Raw genomic sequence first — 13554 nt, 5'->3', positions numbered from 1 at the left:
CTTGTGTGATACTGGGGGGTAGAACTCGGCTTTGCAAATGCTAGGCAAGTATTCTACTCCCTAGCTCACCCTCAGCCTCCAGAAATGCATTGTGAGGACTGGGCACTGAGGAGCCAAATGCCTGCCTCCCCCTTTCTAGCTGGGCCAGGGCATGAGAAGCAGCTTAGACAGTCAGCATGTCTGATGGCCACATGGAAGAATGAAGCCTGGCAGTGATTTCTCTACTTTTTAATAAAGCTGAAGACTCTTTGAAAACTACAGAGGGTCCTGGGCTCAGATAGTTTATCACTTACCATTGGAGCTCAGTGTTTAAAGTAGTCAGGATCCGAGGTGCTTGGTTCAAAGCAATTATGATTACTTATGAATACTAACTGAATGTCCTGTCCCTGATTTGTGCCTTTCACTTTACAAAAGGGCACTTGCTTGACAGTAGAACACACCATGCATGACAGTTGTCCGAACTCCCCTTGTGGTTTGGCCCTAAAAACAAAGGGTGTGTTGAAAGGGCGAACATGATCCGGCCCTGAGCCTGAGGTGCGTGGAGCCAGGCAAGCTGCATTTGATGGGTCTGATCTCGCAGCAGGAAGCAGCGATAAGGGAAGGAGGAAACAACTGAGCTGAGAAGCCAAAATGCAGGCCAGAAGTAGGATGCTAGCTGCCTGCCGGACAGGAGTCTGGAACAAGTCTCAGCTCACAGTCAAGAGACGACTTGAAGATTCAGCACTTTGGGGACAACAATGTTCAAAATCAATTGTCAGAGAGGTCAGGTTCCTTGGTACGAAGACACGCCTGGTATTTTACTCGCGAGCAAGCGAGGCAGGGAGGGCTCCTGCACCTGGCTCTTGGCGGACAGGAGTAACTGCAGTCATCTACTGGCTCTATGGCAGCTTATCTACGCTCAGAGAACACGATCACAGGTTATGGCTCCTAGTATTCAAACTCTAAAATCCAGAGGCAGGAAGGCATCTGGAGACAGGTCAGTGGCTCAGTCATTACAGCGCTTCCGGCTAGGCAGACTCTGCCCTGGCTATGAGGGTGCTAACCCGAGTGCAGTGAGGGGACAGGGCCAGGGAACAAGGGACGGTCTGGAAGGATCACAGGGTCAGTGTTCAACCCTCCCTTCTCTTGGTGGGGGAAGACAAAATGTAAAGGCTGCACCCTCACACACTGCTCAGCCCCTTCCTTTCAAAGCCATGGCTGGCCAACTGTTGTGGGGGATACCCCCAAAATATACTTCTCAATGCTTGCTTCCAGAAGACATTCATATGTAAAATTGCTTAGAACTAGGCCTCTTTTGAAGATGCAGGACCTAGAAACTGGTAGGCTGTCCTCTGTTGAGAGCACTCGCCTTGGCAGAAGCATGGCAGGGCCAGAGCCTATGAGGGGGCGGTGTGACCCACCCTGCATGACAGGTTCATGAGGGTCCTGAGGTTTGTCCAGGCACGACTCAAGGTCAAGCCCTGGGTTTCTCCAACCTAAGGACAGGGAAGTGTGAGTATGTTACAGGGCAGTTAAAAAAGAGATGAGCAGTCTATTTTAAATAGTGCGGCATTCATATGGGGACGAGAAAACCCAAAGGGAAAGAGTTTCATCTAGGGATCAAACCTGTGATGTGTTTTACTCCTAGGTGACAAAGGAAAGGTCTTCTAGCCATTGCTCTAGAAGAGAAATCTAAAACCTAGACTCTCCTGAAAATCCCTGTTGCTGGGGCATGTTAAAAACCTGAAGAGTCCATGTCTCAGTCTAGCTCAGGCCATGATGGGATGTAAAACCTTTGCAAGGAACCTTCCAGCAGACGCTCCATCCACAAGGACAACTTGCTCAGCTTGCCCTTGAGGGGCTTGGGCCCAAGGCCACAGGGAGGCTTCCCTCTGGAGGAGTCAGGGTCGCAGGAACCTATGGCCTCCTCGTCCACTGTCTTTAGGGGCTTGAAAAGGCAGAAATACTTCTTGTGGCCGTTCAGGGCCAGCACGTAGCCAGTGTAGTCCCGCTCCATGAAGTGCTTATCATACTGGTTTGGGATCGGGGCTGCGTCCTGAGCAAACTCCAGCAGGTACTCCAGCCACTCTCGGTGCTTGTCCAGACTGAGGAAGGAGAAGTGGAGGCTGCTGCTCCTGAGGAAGAGCAGAGGGAAGGCGGTCAGGAGGAGACTCAGCTGCAGCCACTAAGGGGAGCGCAGCACTTGGGACAGGGTTGAAGGGCCAGGAAAGGCTTGTGCTGGCTGAACTTAGAAAAGGTTTCTGTGGTCCTGGGGGTGGGGTGGGGTGTTCACGCTTCTTCAGAACCAGCAAGACATGGAAGTCAAGCGAGAGTGGCAGGGAGCGGTGTGCCTGTAATCCTAGCACTTGGAAGGTAGAGGCACGATTGATTTCTGTGTTTGAGAGCATTCAGGGCTACACAGAAAGTACCAGATCAAGTCAGTTATGGTGGCGCTCACCTTTCTTCCCAGTACGGGAGGCAGAGGCAGGCAGATCTCTGTGAGCTTGAGGCCAGCCTGGTCTACAGTTTCAGGACAGCCAAGCTATGCAGAGAAACCTTGTCTCAAAAAACCAAAATAAATAAAAACCAAACAAACAAAAGTCAAGAGAAGGTCCCAGTGATGGTAGATGTCTGTCCTCAAGTGGGAAGTGTGAGCTGTCTTCCAATCTCTTTTATCCCAAGTGGCAGACACTAACACGTGTAGGCACACACAAACTACACACCACACAATCAAGTGTTTGTACGCACGCACACACGCACGCACACGCATGAGTGCACGCACACACGCATGAGCGCACACCTGCTTACCCGGTGAACGTGTAGACCTCTAAAGCAAATTTCTGTAGCAGGCTTGTCTTGGTGGAATTGGACAGGATGAGGACCACATTCATGTGGCCTGGCCTCAGGCGTACCAAATTGCTGGTGTATGTCACATCTGTGAGTTCAGTAACCTCCACAAAGCCTTTTTTAGGAATCTTGCTGTGGAGAAACACAGAGGGGTTTAGAGATTATCGGGATTCGGGGTGGAAACCAGTGGAAGCCAGGCGTGGTAGCACATGCTGTAACCCTAACACCTGGGCAGTAGAGGCAGGAGGATGAGAGAGGAACCTGCTGTTTTCTTTGGTGAAGGCTGGCTCCGTCTTCGCGGGCTTCTCAGGGGCCTCTTCTTTATCTGGGGGCTGTGCCTCTCCTTCCTCACTTGAGTCGCTACAGAGTGAAAACAGAAGTTATCTTTCTTCTTACGTTTTAGGGGTATAAATGACCATGGCAGATTGGGGCCCCCACTGATAGCCCCTAGACTTACCTGAAAGCCTGGACAATGACAGTGCCAAAGAGTATGAAGAGGGCTGAGAAGATAAGGGACAGCAGGGGCATCATCTCTCGCCTGAAAGCAAAGGCGGCTCTGTTAGCTGCACATCTGCTGTCCCGGGAGGAAAAGGTCCCAAGCCAAAAGCCTTTCACCAAGAAACAACTACAGGATAGGCTGCTTCTGGGTGTGTGTGTGGGGGGGACTGTTTCCTCAGTGTCCTAGTCACAGAGACTGTATTCTGGAAGGCAGCTTTAGGCTGTGTCTAGTACATTCTGCAGAAGATGAAGGATTTAAGTTGGACACAGGGAAGGACTTCCTGCCACTGAGGTATATCTATTGGTAGCTACAGAGTCTGTGGAATGATCTCAATCTAACTGATTCTTCTGTGGCCACAATGATCAAATGTGGCTAGATGGAACAGGGAGGTCACAGTCAGCTGTCACTTCAGCTGTCAACTTGATACACACAAGAGTCACCTGGAAAGAGGGAACCTCAGCAGGAGAGTTTCCTCTATCAGACTGGCCTATGGGCGTGTCTGTAGGGCATTTTCTTGATTACTAATTGACATGGGAGAGCCCAGCCCACTGTGGGTGGTACCACCCATGGTCAGGCAGACCTGGGCAGTGTAAGAAAGGTAGCTGAGCCAGGCGTTGGTGGTGCATGCCTTTAATCCCAGCACTTGGGAGGCAGAGGCAGGTGGATCTCTGTGAGTTCGAGGTCAGCCTGGTCTACAGAGCGAGTGCCAGGATAGGCTCCAAAGCTACACACAGAAACCCTCCTCCGCAGTCCCTGCTTTAGCTCCTGCCTTTGCTTGTAAGCCAAAAACCATTTCTTTCCCAAGCATATCTGTGAATGTACACTGGACTCTGTGTGTCAGGCCCTGGGCTGAGTGGCAGACATGCCGTGAAGAAAGAACCAGTACTGGGCTGGAGTGATGGCTCAGAGGTTAAGAGCACTGACTGCTTTTCTAGAGGTCCTGAGTTCAATTCCCAGCAACCACATAGTGGCTCACAACCATTTATAATGAGACCTGGTGCCCTCTGCTGGCATGCAGGGATACATGCAGACAGAACACTCTACACATAATAAATAAATCTTAAAAAACAAAAAGGCTCAGTATGAGTTCAGCTGATAGGGAGGCCAGCTGGGGTGGTCCTTCCCTCACAGCAGGATGTAACAGTCAGCAAATATTAAGAAGTAGAGCAAAGAAAAAAGAAGTCTGTCACTGGCCCATGAGAACATGTGAACCCTGCCACCTCCAGTAGCAACTGCACACTGAGACCCAAAATAGTCTTTCTTTCTTTTTGGCTTTTCGAGACAGGGTTTCTCTGTATTGTTTTGTAGGCTGTCCTGGAACTCGCTCTGTAGACCAGGCTGGCCTCGAACTCACAGAGATCCCCCTGCCTCTGCCTCCCGAGTGCTGGGATTAAAGGCGTGCATCACCAATGCCCAGCAAGAACAGTCTTTCTAGAGCTTCGAGACTTCCTTTGACTGCCAACAGCAGGTGCACACTGACATTCTGAATGACTGTGTCTGGCTTTGACAGGAAAAACAAACAAACAAAGAAACCCACAGGGTCCTACCAGTTACTGTGAAGCAGGCTCTCCCACCAGTCTGAGAGGGAGTCAGAAACAGAGTAGAGCCACCGGAGGAAAAACACCTGTTGGAGAGGAAACAGGCAGTGGTCAGAGCTGGGCCCAGAGGGAGACCCCATACATCCCAACAGAGCACTTCTTCGAATTCCTGCTCTGACCCTGATCCCCCACCCCCCATCTTTTCTGACCCTGATGCTCACAGGGGCAAGTTCATCAGTCAGGTCAGGGAGGACGGCCTCAGAGGACAGAAAGGCAGGATCTTTCCGAAGCTGGTCAAGATAACCCAAAAGGATGAACTTATCACTCTCACTGCCCGTCCAGGGGTCTTCTAGGGTTTTAAACACCACCCTCCCTGCTGTGTTTCGCCTTTCCAAGATGGACACCTGGGAGAAAAGGAGAAAAACCATTAGGAGTCTCCAAAGAAGCAGGATAGAATGATACCAGGAATCCCAGGCCCTGGGAGTCTGAGGCAGGAGGATGGAGAGTTTGAGCCTAGTCTGGATTTACACAGCTACATCGTGTGTGTGCGCACATGTTTTTTCAGGGAGGATGAACAAAAGGGTCTCATAGGGCAGCACTTAAGCTAGCACACAAATATTTATGTGTTTACAGTGTTTGTGAGAGACGCTGAGAGGAATCATTACTATGTGAACTGACTGTGTACTTGTGAGGAAGACCCTGAACTCGCCTCCATCTCACCAGCCTCCCTGGTTAAACTGTGCTAGGGAGGCAATCCAGGGTCTTGTGCATGTCAGATGGGCATTCTACCAGGTGAACCATATCCTTAGTGCAGGAATTAGTATTGTTTGAGAGGAGGTCTCACTAAAAAATTTATTCATGGAATGGGAGAGGTGGCCTTCTCCAGGAAAGAGTACACCAATTGGTTGCCAAGTGCCCAACAGTCGGTTCTGAAAACATAATATAAAGGTAGTTTTATTTAGGAATGTATGCACATGAATTTGAAGGAGAGTGACAAGGGTTTGAGAGGGTTTGGAGGGAAGAAAGGGAAAAATGTAATTTCATTATAAGCTCGAAGAAAGTTTAAAAACTGTATTCATTATTTATATGTGTACATGTGTGGGCCTGCATGAGTTTACACGCACCACATACATTCAGGAACCCTCAGAGGCCAGAAGAACATGCCAACTCCTCTGGAACTGGGGTTACAGGTGGTTGAGTTTCCATGTGGGTGCTGGGAACAGAACCCAGGTGTCTTCCAAGAACAGCTAATGATCTTAACCACTGAGTCAATACCCAGGCTAATTTTTGCTTGTTTTTTTTTTTTTTTTTTTTTTTTTTTTTTTTGAGACAGGATCCCCTGCAGCCCAGCCTGGCCTGAAACTTTGTCTTCCCGCCTCTACCTCCTGAGTGCTAGGATTACAGGCACATGCCACTGCAACTGGCCAGAGTCCTGGCTCTTATGGTGACCCAGGATTACAGGAACATGCAACTGCAACTGGCCAGAGTCCTGGCTCTTATGGTGACCCAGGATTACAGGAACATGCAACTGCAACTGGCCAGAGTCCTGGCTCTTATGGTGACCCAGGATTACAGGAACATGCAACTGCAACTGGTCACAGTCATGGCTCTTATGGTGACCCAGGATTACAGGAACATGCAACTGCAACTGGCCAGAGTCCTGGCTCTTATGGTGACCCAGGATTACAGGAACATGCAACTGCAACTGGCCAGAGTCCTGGCTCTTATGGTGACCCAGGATTACAGGAACATGCAACTGCAACTGGCCAGAGTCCTGGCTCTTATGGTGACCCAGGATTACAGGAACATGCAACTGCAACTGGTCACAGTCCTGGCTCTTATGGTGACCCAGGATTACAGGAACATGCAACTGCAACTGGCCAGAGTCCTGGCTCTTATGGTGACCCAGGATTACAGGAACATGCAACTGCAACTGGCCAGAGTCCTGGCTCTTATGGTGACCCAGGATTACAGGAACATGCAACTGCAACTGGTCACAGTCATGGCTCTTATGGTGACTTTCCAAAGCTTTGGTCAAAATTCTTAACCTTTTTTCTCCCAACAGATTTTGTGTGACAGCCTCGGATATAATGTTAAAGAGCCTTGGTGTTGTAGAGAGCATTTGAATGACAACCGAATGAGAACAGAGAAGGAGGGTCACTTCCTTCCTTTCTACATGCCAGAGATGAAACCCAGGATCTTGTGCGTTTCGGGCAAATACTCTCATCCCAGGCCTCTGGGAGGAGGGTGGTGAAGATGTGAGAAAGGTTTCTAAGCACATTAGCCATGGCCTGAGACTGGGAGAACTGGGCTTCTAGAGTTCTGCACTACCATACCTGACCCTAGGAAAAACCCTCCCTCATGCAGAAGTGGCTCAGCGGGGAGGGAGGCCTGGAGCCCACATGGGGTAAGTAAAATGGAGGTCTGATTAAGAATCCAACCAGACCTCAGACGTTTCCAGATATTGCATTCTGTATTCAGCACTCCTAAGGCAGGAGGAATGGGGGTGAGGGTTGGGGCCCATGGCTCACCCCTGACTTCCCTTGGAACGCCTCGCTGTCTGGTAGCAAGGTGCTGGCAAACTCCTGCTGCCGGCTGCTGTAGACATGCACGAACCGCACCGTGTCTTGCGTGTTAGCCAGGGCAAATGAGAGGAAGGCTTCAAAGGGTTTACTTAGCTTGCTAGTCTCGGTCGTCAGCAAAACCACACAGTACCTGCACACAAATAAGAGAGGAGGCCCTAGAACCAATTCCAGGGCAGGGCCAGGCCTGGCAATGACTGCTAAGGAAAGAGGAGACACACCTTGCATGATGAAAACCTGTCCCTATGAGGAAGCTTTTAGAAGCCATCTATCTCGTCTCCTCTCTCAGGAAGGAGTGGCTGGATCTATCTTAGAGCAGAGATGACCAAACCTCATTCTGAAGGGGCTGAATCTGTGAGGTTCTAATGGAAGCCTAGTGTCCATGTATTTACTCTTCCCAACATTTACTGAGCTCTCAGGCAACATTCCTACCCTTGTTCCAGGGAAGAAAACAGACATCAGACACACAGATACTGAATGGGTATGACCGTGAGAAAGAGGAAGGGACAGAAAGGCTGGCATGGAGTGGAAGTCGTGTCATGCAGACCAGGAAAATGCCACCTGATGTTTGTGCGGGGGCTTGAATGAAGAAGTGCTGTAGAGGTGACCTGGGTTTGGAGAGATCAATGGCAGCAGTTGGAGAACTGACAGAAGAATAGGGAATGGATGGGAGCAGAGACCCTAAGGGACATGTGGCCTGCTCAAGAGTGGAAGTGGTGAAACGGTGAGATGCCAGACAGATCTTAAAATGTATGTGTGTCAGGGCACGTGTGGATCAATTCTCTCCTTCTGTCACATGGGCCTCAGAGGTCAAACCCAGGCGGTCAGGCTTGCCAATAAGTGCCTTTACTTGCTGAGCCATCCTGCTGGTCCTCCTGGTATCTGCTAGATACGGTGGCCCATGCCTATCATTTCAGCATGAGGTGCAAAGGGACCCTGAACTAAGGACCCTGACCCTGTCACAGTTTAGCCACCCTGCAGGAAGACACCACTGCCCCCTCCCACTTCAGTAAAGGCCGAGCCTGGAGTTCCTACTTCCTCTGTCGGTGAGACCGCTTCACGGGGCAGAGTTCATGGAACAGCCTCTGGCTGGTGAGCCGGGCCGCCAGCAGGTACTTGTTCTGCGTGATGAAGTCCTCAATGACCTGCTTCTTCAGTCCTCGAGCCTGGAGAAACACCAACAAGCACACAGTCCTCACACTGCAAATGGGCTTTTCTCACAAGCTTGTGAAGACCATGGCTGACTCCTGGCTATGGCAACATCACCAGGCAGGAAACGTGCGGAGATGTTGGATAACTCAGGTGAAGGTGATGATGCAGCCAGGTCATGCTAAGGGGAAAATCAAGGTTTCTACGGTGTGACTGTTTACCGTTTTTTACACTAATAGCTTAGAAAAGTCAATCATTTTGAATTTTACACAAATATATTTCCACTTAGGATATATAACAAACCTAACAATTCAAAATAAATCCCAGGGTCAGGGAGGAGGCTCAGTGGCAGAATGCTGGTCTAATATGCCTCAGGCCCTGGGTTCAATCAACAGTGCCTCAAAAAAGACAAAACGAAACAAAACACCAAACAGCGGTAGTGCTTGTTTTTGTTTTTGTTTTTTTTTGAGACAGGGTCTTTCTATGTACCTTGGCTGGTCTGGAATTTGCTATGTAGACCAGGCTGGCCTCAAAGTCACAGAGATCCATCTGTCCACCCCCGAGTGCTGGGGTTATATCATGTGCCGCTGTGCCCACTCCCCCTTTAAGACAGGGTCTCCTGTAGCCCAGGCTGGAACCTAACTGCTATGAAGCTGAGGTTGACCCTGGACTTCTGATGCTCCTGTCTACCTTCCTAGTGCCGGGACTGCAGGCATGTGCCACCACACCCAGTTTGTGTGGTGCCAGGACTGGTGAATGCGGAGGGTTCACATGCTCTAGGAGACATCCCAGCCCTCCCCACACACACCGTTACTAAGAATGAAGAGGCACACCACAAAATGGTACACTGATTCTTTGTCACTGCTTTCGTGCATTTGAAAGGACAGACATGACAGAGGAGAAGCAACCGGCCTCAGATGATTACTTAGCAAATCCTAAAGACAGAACAGATGAATGACTATCAACACATTTGCAAAGCTGCTGATGATACAAAGTCAATATTTGAGGACCAACTGCATCCCTTCTATCGGCAGAGAGAAAGTATAACATGCGGTCTCACAAGTATGAAGTAGGATCCCTTCTATCGGCAGAGAGAAAGTATAACATGCAGTCTCATGAGTATGAAGTAGGATCCCTTCTATCGGCAGAGAGAAAGTACAACATGCGGTCTCACAAGTATGAAGTAGGATCCCTTCTATCGGCAGAGAGAAAGTACAACATGCGGTCTCACAAGTATGAAGTAGGATCCCTTCTATCGGCAGAGAGAAAGTACAACATGCGGTCTCACGAGTATGAAGTAGGATCCCTTCTATCGGCAGAGAGAAAGTACAACATGCGGTCTCACGAGTATGAAGTAGGATCCCTTCTATCGGCAGAGAGAAAGTACAACATGCGGTCTCACGAGTATGAAGTAGGATCCCTTCTATCGGCAGAGAGAAAGTACAACATGCGGTCTCACAAGTATGAAGTAGGATCCCTTCTATCGGCAGAGAGAAAGTACAACATGCGGTCTCACAAGTATGAAGTAGGATCCCTTCTATCGGCAGAGAGAAAGTACAACATGCGGTCTCACAAGTATGAAGTAGGATCCCTTCTATCGGCAGAGAGAAAGTACAACATGCGGTCTCACAAGTATGAAGTAGGATCCCTTCTATCGGCAGAGAGAAAGTACAACATGCGGTCTCACAAGTATGAAGTAGGATCCCTTCTATCGGCAGAGAGAAAGTACAACATGCGGTCTCACAAGTATGAAGTAGGATCCCTTCTATCGGCAGAGAGAAAGTACAACATGCGGTCTCACAAGTATGAAGTAGGATCCCTTCTATCGGCAGAGAGAAAGTATAACATGCGGTCTCATGAGTATGAAGTAGGATCCCTTCTATCGGCAGAGAGAAAGTACAACATGCGGTCTCACGAGTATGAAGTAGGATCCCTTCTATCGGCAGAGAGAAAGTACAACATGCGGTCTCACAAGTATGAAGTAGGATCCCTTCTATCGGCAGAGAGAAAGTACAACATGCGGTCTCACGAGTATGAAGCGGGGTGAGCTGATACATAAGATCCTGGGCCAGTGAGAGGGCTCAGTGGGTAAGGGGGCTTGCCTGACATCTGAGTTTAGTCCCCAACCCACAGCGTGGAAGGGAAAACTAACTTCCACAAGCTGTCCTCTGACCTCCACACAAGCACATGAATGTGCGCACACACACACAAATAAATAAATGTAAATTAAAAAAAGCTTAGTATCTTCAAAAACCAACCACTCACTGACATACCCACAGCCTTCCGTGCTCTGTTATCTTCCCGCCTCTTTAAGAGCTGAGACAGGGTGTCAACAGCCCAGGCTGGCCTGGGACTCTCTGTGTTAACTGAGGATGTCCTTGAACATCTCTCCTCTTGCTTCTGCCTCCTGAGCGCTGGGGTCACAGGCCTGCACCCGCGTTCCTGGCCTCTACAGTGCTGGGGTCCAAGCTGGGGCTTTGTGTCTGCCAGGCAAGCACCTCACAAATAAACTACTGCCACAGCGCCCTTCTACTGTCGCCTATGTTAGCTCTGAAGTCTCATTTTCTCAGCCTCCAAAGTGCTCCATCAAGTCCAGCTTCCTCCTGCCTTCCCTAAGCTGTCCCTGTCCACCCGTGTAAGGGTCACTTCCTGCAGTCTTTGCTATAGGAGCTAAGTCAGCATTCCTAAGACGAATTCGTTCTTTTCGTTCCCTATCAGCTATTTCCTGTTTGGTTCGGCCCCTCCCAATGACCTTCCTTATTTCTAGTTTCACACAGCCCTATTCTATACAACTGTAGATTGCCTTTAGGCCTTTCCTCCGTGACTGAACCATTTTTTTCTTTTTTGATTTTTCAAAACAGGGTTTCTCGGTGAAACACTCCTGACTGTCCTGGAACTCACTCTGTAGACCAGGCTGGCCTCAAACTCACTGAGATCTGCCTGCTTCTGCCTCCTAAGTGCCGAGATTAAAGGCATGCACCACCACCTTGAGGCTTTTGACTGAACCACTTTAGGTACAGTCTAACTGGATACCCCAGTCAGCACTGTAGTCACTACACAGCAGTCAGGACCAAAATGATGGCTCTGTGCATGAGTTAGGCAAACAAAAGGCTGTCCAGAAGAAGCCATCAGGTCTCCCGGAACTGGAGTTAGAGGGGGTTGTAAGTCACCCCACACAGGTGCAGGGAGCTCAATTCTGGCACTCTGGGTCCTCTGGAAGGGCAGTACATCTTTTTAACTGCGGAGCCATCTCTCCAACCCTCCAAAAAAAGTATTTAATAAAACTTAGGAGTCTCACTTAGGAGTCAAGGGCCAGTGGGCATGGTGGAGCACACCTTTAATCCTAGCATTCAGGAGGCAGACAGAGCTCTGTGAGTTCAAGGTCAGACTAGTCTGTACACTGAGTGAGACCTTGTTTAAAAATCAACCCCCCCCAAACCAACAGACACCTCTTCTCTCAAACCAACACCTCTCCTGCTTCAGCTTTCAGAGTACTGGAATTCCAGGTATGTGCCATCTCAGATAAAAAATTTTTTTTTGGTTTTACGAGACAAGGTTTCTCTGTATTATTTTGGAGGCTGTCGGTCCAGCCTAGCCTTGAACTCACAGAGATCCGCCTGCCTCTGCCTCCCGAGTGCTGGGATCAAAGGCGTGCGCCACCACCGCCCGGCAAAATAATTTCTTTAAGTAAAACATCACTCTGTCAGATAAAAAAAAAATAGCAAAACTTAGTGCATCAGTAGAAAGGGCAAATGGTTTCTCCATTTCTCCTCAGTTTTGTTCAGTTTGTCTTTGTCTGATTCATTCATTAATAATGGGTGTGCCTGAGCACATGAGGAGGTCAAGGATGACCTGTAGGAGTTGGTTTTCTCCTTCCACCACATGGGTCCCAGGTAGAGAACTCTGGCTGTCAGGCTAGGCAGCAAACACATTATCCACTGAGTCACTGGCCTTTAAGCCATCTTGATCGCTCCATTCCTTTCCCTCCTCTTTCTTGGAGACAAAGTCTCACTGGTGCTCAGGCTAGCCTCAGACTCATCATGTGGCTGAGAATGACCTTGAACTCCTGATTGTTCCATGCTGGGACTATACAGCTCGCTTCAGTTCGTTGCTTATTTACACAGGGCTGAGGTAGAATGAAGGACGTCTTGACATGAGGTGATTCTCACGTACCTGGATCACATCAGCAGGCTTGCTGATGTGCTCTTTAAAGATCAGCATGGCGGGGGCATAGACATTGACGTTATACTGCCTGGTCATCTCTTCCACACCTCTCAGGCCCATGTACACATAGCCGAATGACACATAGTCTTTGTATGCAAAAGCTGTCAACTGTGAGGGCACAAGAGAGGAAGGAGATGAAATGGACAGCTTGGCAGGCAGCTTACAAAGCCGGTGGCCCTGCTAATGTCAGCGGCTGGGATGAGCTGTCAGTTTACGGATCCCCACGAGTCTTCTTTACCCTCATTCACTTCAGGGATTCTCCCATATTCTATGCACAAAGTGTGTGTGTGTGTGTGTGTGTGTGTGTGTGTGTGTGTGTGTGTGTGTGCGTCTCCAATCCAGCAACAAACTACCACAGAGCGAGCAGCCTTATCTGAAACACTTGAGACCAGAAATGGTCCACCTTTTTTGTTTGGAATATTAGCATATCCATAATGAAGCACCAAATTTAAACACAAAAAGTTTGCATGGTCCACAGACATCTCATACACACAGCTGTGCATGTGTTAGTGTGACTATGTCTTGTGTTAGTGTGACTATGTCTTGTATGTTTTAGTGTGACTATGTCTTGTATGTTTTAGTGTGACTATGTCTTGTATGTTTTAGTGTGACTATGTCTTGTATGTTTTAGTGTGACTATGTCTTGTATGTGTTAGTGTGACTATGTCTTGTATGTGTTAGTGTGACTATGTCTTGTATGTTTTAGTGTGACTATGTCTTGTATGTGTTAGTGTGA

General features: G+C 49.0%; 1 protein-coding gene across 2 annotated transcripts in view; it reads right to left on the bottom strand.

Annotated features, from left to right (window-relative positions):
• Nucleotides 1-213: 213 nt before the first annotated feature.
• The window catches only part of Dnajc16 (DnaJ heat shock protein family (Hsp40) member C16), a 28947-nt gene continuing 15606 nt past the window's right edge, over nt 214-13554 (bottom strand). For both annotated transcript variants that reach the window (XM_040757491.1, XM_040757492.1), the window contains 9 exons: nt 12768-12926; nt 8481-8611; nt 7395-7578; nt 5085-5267; nt 4873-4949; nt 3284-3364; nt 3088-3186; nt 2788-2958; nt 214-2114 (listed from right to left, as the gene is read on the bottom strand). In XM_040757491.1, coding sequence (XP_040613425.1) covers nt 1739-2114; nt 2788-2958; nt 3088-3186; nt 3284-3364; nt 4873-4949; nt 5085-5267; nt 7395-7578; nt 8481-8611; nt 12768-12926 — 1461 coding nt within the window. In that variant the 3' untranslated portion in view covers nt 214-1738. The remainder of the gene's footprint in view (nt 2115-2787; nt 2959-3087; nt 3187-3283; nt 3365-4872; nt 4950-5084; nt 5268-7394; nt 7579-8480; nt 8612-12767; nt 12927-13554) is intronic.

Source organism: Mesocricetus auratus, unplaced genomic scaffold (genome assembly GCF_017639785.1).
Source record: "Mesocricetus auratus isolate SY011 unplaced genomic scaffold, BCM_Maur_2.0 Super-Scaffold_100014, whole genome shotgun sequence".
Classification (NCBI taxonomy): domain Eukaryota; kingdom Metazoa; phylum Chordata; class Mammalia; order Rodentia; family Cricetidae; genus Mesocricetus; species Mesocricetus auratus.
Note: the sequence above shows the minus strand (reverse complement) of the source record. Positions and strands in the feature narration are given on the sequence as shown.